General features: G+C 41.5%; 2 protein-coding genes across 2 annotated transcripts in view; both read right to left on the bottom strand.

The window, feature by feature from the left end:
* The window catches only part of kif26ba (kinesin family member 26Ba), a 390,055-nt gene that overhangs the window by 78,194 nt on the left and 304,361 nt on the right, over nucleotides 1-7,500 (bottom strand). The window lies entirely within an intron of this gene.
* LOC134443535 (uncharacterized) overlaps nucleotides 227-7,500 on the bottom strand; it is a 7,898-nt gene continuing 624 nt past the window's right edge. The window contains exons 2-6 of the mRNA XM_063193297.1: nucleotides 6,530-6,569; nucleotides 4,829-5,855; nucleotides 4,240-4,395; nucleotides 4,043-4,135; nucleotides 227-2,509 (exon numbers count right to left, since the gene is read on the bottom strand). Coding sequence (XP_063049367.1) covers nucleotides 2,201-2,509; nucleotides 4,043-4,135; nucleotides 4,240-4,395; nucleotides 4,829-5,855; nucleotides 6,530-6,569 — 1,625 coding nt within the window. The 3' untranslated portion in view covers nucleotides 227-2,200. The remainder of the gene's footprint in view (nucleotides 2,510-4,042; nucleotides 4,136-4,239; nucleotides 4,396-4,828; nucleotides 5,856-6,529; nucleotides 6,570-7,500) is intronic.

Raw genomic sequence — 7,500 nt, 5'->3', positions numbered from 1 at the left:
TGTCATGGAAGCAACTCAATGTGCTTTACAAAGAAAAGAGAGAAGACAAAAAGCATAATAACAACACTGTAAAAAGTGTTTCTTTGGATCAAAGTAAAAAAATTGCTGTAACTGGTCACATGTAATTTATTTAGTTACTCTCAAATTAAAAAAAATAAGTCTGCGCAAAGTAAATAAAGTAATAATATTAACTTCAAAATATAATTTGAGCCAAGGAAAGTTTTCAAATACATTGAACTCATAATATCAACTTGCAATATGCAGTTTATGCTTTGTATCAACTTAAATCATCAACCTGGCTTGAGCCAAAATCTTGTATAACTTCAAAGTATTATCTTCTAAGAATACAAAGCATTTTTTCACTTTGAAAAAACCTTATGAAACTGCATTTTAATCAAGTAATCAAATTACTTCACGCCAACATAAAGAAATGAAGAGACAAATTTCCAACTTCACATTTCTTTTATTGGCACAGTCATAGTCGGTACAAGAAACCACTCAAAATGGTGAGGTAGGCCATGTATAAAAATAAAAAGTAGGCAATATATAAAAAGACATTGTATGAAAAAAAATAAAAATCTGACAGTGGCAGTGCGTTTAGCGCGCGCACGCTGACACACACGCACCAGAATACTCAAGGACACTGTTCAGCGCACGCACGCACGCACGCACACACACCAAATCACTGCCTTCCAAAAATGCCTTTCCCGACTACGACAGCAACAGCCTCAATAAAACAAGTGCCATTAGATTAGAAACATGTTTCTTTGTTTAAAGTGGAACATAAACAAAATCACTGAATGACAGATTGCTTAATGCTGTTACAAGAGAAAGCATTGTTCTGTGATAAATACCAAGCTCAAACTAACCATGAGACGCGTTCCTCTCCACAGGTTCAGTCCTATGATACATTTTAAAACAAAGAAATGAACAAAAATCACTGAATGACTTGTCAATGAACGTGTTCATGGCCTAGTTTATCGATGGAGGTACTCAACTTGTTCTCCATTGACACAAGAGCATGTACGCATGCACACGCAGACACATGCACGCACGCATAAGTGCACTGCCCTCCAGTAATAGACTGACGGCAGCAGCCTCAATAAAACAAGTGCCATTTGAACTGAAACATGTTTCTTTGTTTTGTCATTCAGTGATTTTGTTCATGTTCCATTTTAAAACAAATATTTGTCTTGCAACAGCATAAAGCAATCTGTGATAAATACCAAGGCTCAGACGAACCATGTGACAAGGCGTTTCTCTCCACAGGTTTTCAGTCCTCCAGTGTTCCATTGTAAAACGGACACGAACAAAATCACTGAATGACCGTCAAAGAACATTGGCCCTGATATCGATGGATATACTCAATAACTTGTTCTCCATTGCATTGGCTTGTGCAACAAGCAGCAATGTGAAAGGCTCACACTACTTACAAGTTCAGTCCTGCAGCTTACTTATAGCCAGTTACTCCAACCAGGCAATGCCCAGAGTACAAACTCTCTCACACACACACACACGCTCCCACACACACATGCACGCACACACACACACACACGTTACACACACACGCACGCGCGCACACACACACACACACACACCCTGCAGCTTAGCAGAGACTCTGAACTCTTCTTGACATTTGCCTACTTTCAATATCCATGATGTTTTTTTTTTTTTAAAAGGTCTCAAAAGTACTGTATATTTGAATTCCAATGGGTAAACTCAGGTTGACTGCATTAGTCAGGCCAAATAGTATGGCACAAGCCAATGCAATGGAGACCAAGTTGTTGAGTACTTAATCAATAACAAGGCCAATGTCATTTGGCGTAACCATGAGACAGTGTGCTTCTCTCCACAGATTCAGTCCTACATGTCATTTTAAAACAATGGAACAAACCAAATCACTGAATGACTGTCAATGAACGTTTTCATGGCTTTGTTATCGATGGAGGTACTCAACAACTTTTGACAAAAGAGCACGCGCACACACAGCCCGCCACTAATAAACAAATCACTGCCCTCCAGTAATGGACGGTGACAGCAGCAGCCTCAATAAAACAAGTGCCATTTGAACTGAAATGACATGTTTCTCTCCACAGGTTTTCAGTCCTATGTTCTATTTTAAAACACACGAACAAATGATGACAATCACTGAATGACTGTCAAAGAACAGTGGCCCTGTTATCTCAGACTGGTTACAAGTTCAGTCCTGCAGCTTAGCAGAGAGATTCTGAACTCTTTTTGACATTTGCCTACTTTCAATATCCATGATGATTTTTTGAAATGTTTCAAATGTATATTTGAGTTCCAATGGGTAACTCAGGTTGACTGCGTAAGTCAGGCCAAAAAGCATGGCACAAGCCGATGCAATGGAGACCAAGTTGTTGAGTACTTCAACACCATCAATAACAAGGGTGATGTCCTGTGGAGGGGAAAGATCGTCATCACGGAGAACAAAGATTGCCATGGCGGCATTTTGAAGTTCTGCCTCCGCCTCTTCCTTTTGGACAACCTAAAATCAGATAATTCCCCATGAAGGGGAGAGGGGGATTACTCATTGTACTGAGGCCAAGACACATAGCCAAGCGATAACCGATAACATAATCAATTGGGTCAAATTTTGTGGAAATCGTTCTACAATTTATTAAGTTTAAAGGCATTTAGATTCTAGGCCAATTCTAATGCACATACAGCTGCTGCCCACAAAATTAGAATATCATGTAAAAGTTGTTTTATTTCCACCATGTCATCAAGAAATGTTAAACGTTCATTCATTATAGATGCATGAGTCACATCTTAAATCTTAATTTTGTGGGCAGCACCTGTACACTTCTGACTTAAGTAGATCCCACCGCACTCACGATTAAAAGGTGCAAAACAAAACCAAAAGACTGTTTAAAGAAGAAAAAAATTGTCTGCAAACTTAGATCCTTTTGCTCATTTTAATGGCTTAGCTTTCAGTCATAGACCTTCCTCAGGGCACTTTTTTTTTTCTTGTTTAAATGAAAACACTGAAACCATTTTCTACAAAAAAAAAAAAAAACACCTGTGATTTTTCTTGTACAAATACCATTTCCAAAAGCATTTGCTCATCTGCCTTGACTCACTTATGAACCATCCCACTCTTCACTAATATGGTTCAATATGATGCTGGTCCACATTTTGCAGCCATTACAACTTCAACTCTAATGTGTAGGCTGTCCACAAGGTTAGGGATTTTAACCATTTTTACAAATGGACATTAGTGAGTTCAAATACTGATTTTGGCTGAGAGTGACTGGGTCTTAATCCCAGGTCTAAATCCTCCCAAAGGTGTTTTGTCAGGTTCAGGTAAGGACTCATGAGGCCAGTCAAAAGTCACACCAGACTGCTATCAATTTCTTTATGCACCTTTCCTTGTGCAATGTCATGTTGGAAGAGGGAGACGCCCCTTCTAACCTGTTCTCACAAGGTTGGAAGCATGGAATTCCATGCTCTCACAACCTTGTGGGAACAGCTTGAAATGGCCCTCTTCCTCTTTCAACATGACTGTGCACCAGCAGACAAAACAAGGTCCATAATGAAATGGATGAGAGTCCTGTGCAGTCTCCTCACCCGAAACTGACTATAATACCTTTGTGGATCAATCTAGAGCGGGGGACTTTGAACCAGCCCTCCTCAAACATCATAAGGGTTTGACCTCACCAATGTGCATTTGGAAAAATGATCCAACATTCCTTGAAAGACACTGACCAATCATATGTACAACCTTCACAAAAGAGTTGAAGCTGTAATAACTACAAAAGGTGGACTGGCATCATATTGAACCCTATGGGTTAGGACTGGGACAGCACTTACGTATATGTGAGTAAAGGCAGGTGAGCAAGTACTTTTGGCAATGTCTTTAAAAATACTTTTGGAATTTGGAAATAAATGTATAAATCCTTTGTCATGTACAACTGGAGAGCTTTTGTCCAATTTTATGTCAGAGAATGAGACTGGTTCTCCTCCCCTCTACAACGCCTACTCTGCCAGAAAACACCCTGATCTCAGAGCAGTCACTTACCAGGTACTCTTTGATCAGATGCCCAACTTCTTCACCCAGGTAGATCACAAGTGACTTCAGGATGCACTCTCTTCTTCTGGTCAAGTCGACACCCTGTAGCAACAAATAAAAACATAAAATACAGATCAGCTTTCAACTCACTAGAGAACTGAACTGATAAAAGAGGAGCTCCAATGCAATAAATCAGTAATTCATACCTCATCCAAAGGCTTAAGGACGTCTCTGATTTTCTCCCCGATGGCGCCACCTTTTTTCCTCAGGACCTGAAGAAGCTGACTGCTCTTCTTATCCAAACCAGCAAAGAACCGTGCTTGTAGTGGTACAGTTGTGATCCTTAGAAATTCCGCATTGATCTGAAACACAGATTAGACAACACATTTCATGTTAAGGGATACAATTGGCAAAGTTGAAAAAGACCAGGACAATGGGCGGTATGGTGGCTGGTGCCGATCCTTCCCCATCTCTCCTGTCTCTCTCACTGTCCTGTCACAAATAAAGGCATAAAAAGCTAAAAAAAAAAAACATCATACATACACACATACATATACATATGAAGAGTTTGGTTCCTGATGCCATCATAAAATTGGATTTAAAAAATAAAAATAGAACAATGTATTAAAATGGCTTTTTAGTGCGTTTTTCATCCAAACTCTTCATACACATATACACACACACACACACATATACACACACACACACACATACATACACACACATAGGAGAACAGTGTTGGCTGTTTGTTGACTTGACCCTGGAATAGAGAACAGATTTTGACAGTGAGCCTACCTCATCTTCTTGAAACATCGCTGGCCACCGCTCCTGGAGTTCTTCCACCCTGGGCTGTTTTTCCACGATTTCTTGGCGACGGAGAGCAAATGTCTTGGCCATTTTCTCACGTACGATCTTCCCATTGTTCCGTTTCTTCACCTCCTTCAGAAGTACCTGTCGCTCCATTTCAAGATTATCTGCAGTCTCGCCAACTGGGTAGGACGGCACATGGTTGGCCTCACCACGTTTAGGTCGCTTCACATTTTTTGCTGGATAGGCATCAGCTGTAGCTTTGGTCTTTAGGGAATTGACTGCTAGCTCAGGACATCCAAGTCCCTTCAGGTGGGTACGAAGGTTTCCCATCTTGGTTTTAAGTCTCTGTGTCCACCCATAGCAGCCATTCCAGGATCCTGGCTCTGCCAAACAGGGATGCTTCTTGATCAGTGCCTCTGAAACCTCACAAACGTCTGCATTGTTTGGGTAAGCTTTATACATATAGATTTGATCAGACAACTTTTCCAAAATGTCTGACTTCATCCTCGGACCGACAGTCAATCTTGTTCCCTTTGCCTTAAAGGCAGCGTTTCCTCTCTCTAATTGGACTTCAGTGTCATAGGAGAAGCTTGGAATGGGGAACTCCTTTGGCCATTGCCCTGCCCTTGAAGAATGACCAGAGGTGGGTGACGAGAGAATTAATGTGTCATCAGTATCGCCGGAAATGGAACCGGAAACGGCATCATCACTACAGCAGCTAACATTGACGGCTGTCTGTGCAGGAGGTGTATCATCAGGCAAAGGGATCACTTTGATTGTACACAGATCCTCAAGTTCGGTAGTAGATGTTAAATTAACAAATATGTCACCAAAGTCTTTGTCCTGGTACTGGATCCTAAAGTTTCCCCTTAATCCACAAGCTTCCCTCACATCATCAACAAGCTGGTCCACGGACTCTGGAATCCCATTTGGCAGTAACATTTTCCTTTTGTCATCTTCACTAAGAAAAACCAGCAGCTTTGCAGCCCTCTTCACAGCCATGCTTAAGAGCCTGAAAGACAGGGAGAGAGAATAAGATTATTCATGTGAAGCTGGCTTTGAATGTTAAGTGGACACATCATTTAAGCAGTTATCAAAGAGCAACGAATGAAATTTCCCCCCTCCTCCTTTTGAGGTCACCCCCCCCCCCTCCCCGAAAAAAAAAACATTCATTCCATCCCCTCTACATACCTCCCCCCTACCCCATGCTGCGCCTTCGTCCTCCTTCCCCTCCATCCATCTCCCTCCTCTACTCACCTTCTGCCACTCCACTTTCAACGCCCCCCCCCCCCCCCCCAAACCTCCTTTCCCACCTCCCTCTCCTTCTCCTCCCTCTCCAAGGAATAACGTGTCATAATGCACAGAAATTAAATCAACGGCTCAGGCAGTAATAACTAGAGCTGCACGATTAATCGTTTTAAAAAATCGTGATACCGATTCACACATATACACGATTAACCTTTTGAAGGATTTTTCAGGTTTACATTTGTTATTTTTTTCATCATGAGACGCGTTTCCTCTGTTTCCATAAGGTTTATTGCTGTTGCTCCAAATTATTGACATTGTTGGTAGAAGTGGAAGTCATAGTGAAACCTCAGTTTATATAATAAAACTCCCAATCATGGGCGTTGACCACGAATAATGTTCCTCAGCTGCATCAAATGGCATTCAAATATGAACACTTACCCATTAATAGGTGCTGCTTTTTCTTCAATTGATTTCAGGTCTAGAAGAAAGACACACTGGTTAATGGGAGCAAAGTGACAATCAAGACCTTTTTTCTCAATTGGAACATACTGAAACACTGCATTTCACCTTTTGTTTACAGATTTGAGTCACTGAAAACCACAATTGTAGAAACGTTCAGGCAAAGTGCAGATTTTTAAAGTCCTCCAATTTCACTACTGTAATAACATCCCTTTCCTCTCCACATTACCAACATGTAACATTTCACCAAAAACCCGTGTGTGTGTGTGTGTGTGTGTGTGTGTGTGTGTGTGTGTGTGTGTGTGTGTGTGTGTGTGTGTGTGTGTGTGCACGCGGGGGCTAATGAACAGTAAATGCACACCATTCCTCCTGTCAACACTACCGACATCTGTCATTTGACTAAAATGAGAAATGAGAAAGGAGTGGGTTATGTGCACCCGGTGATATACCAGCCTGGGCACAATAGTAACGCTCCTTGCAAATATTTGGTAACTTACTGCGTATGTATGCATTAAAAAAACGACAAATCCACGGTAGCCTTTACTGTAAAACCGAAAGAAAAATATCCCGGGGGGCGGGGGTGCTGGCTGGCTAGAGGAATGTCTCAACCCAGGACAGTAAGCCCCCGTCTCAATGCATAGCACTTGTACGCGTCGCCTCCCTTTCATGCGAATTTCAGTTACTGTTGCTGATGTTACAATGCCCACGGTTGCATAATGCTCTTAGTCATTCAGAATTAAGTGGTTCGAAATTGAAGTTATTTTGCCTCGTATTTACAATGCTCTTTTATTTAATACCGAATAAATGTCTGAGTATCACCAGAGAGCGCTTTGGTTAGCTTGGGGGCGGGCTTGCTAAGCTCCAGAGAAGCTAACCGAGGTTCCCAGCAGGACATCTGACAAGGAAGCCTTTCTCCGGCTACTAGCTGGGCTCTCTGGATCATTTAAATT

The sequence above is a fragment of the Engraulis encrasicolus genome, unplaced genomic scaffold (assembly GCF_034702125.1).
Source record: "Engraulis encrasicolus isolate BLACKSEA-1 unplaced genomic scaffold, IST_EnEncr_1.0 scaffold_33_np1212, whole genome shotgun sequence".
Classification (NCBI taxonomy): Eukaryota; Metazoa; Chordata; class Actinopteri; order Clupeiformes; family Engraulidae; genus Engraulis; species Engraulis encrasicolus.
The sequence above is the reverse complement of the archived record's forward strand: the minus strand, read 5'-3'. Positions and strand labels throughout refer to the sequence as shown.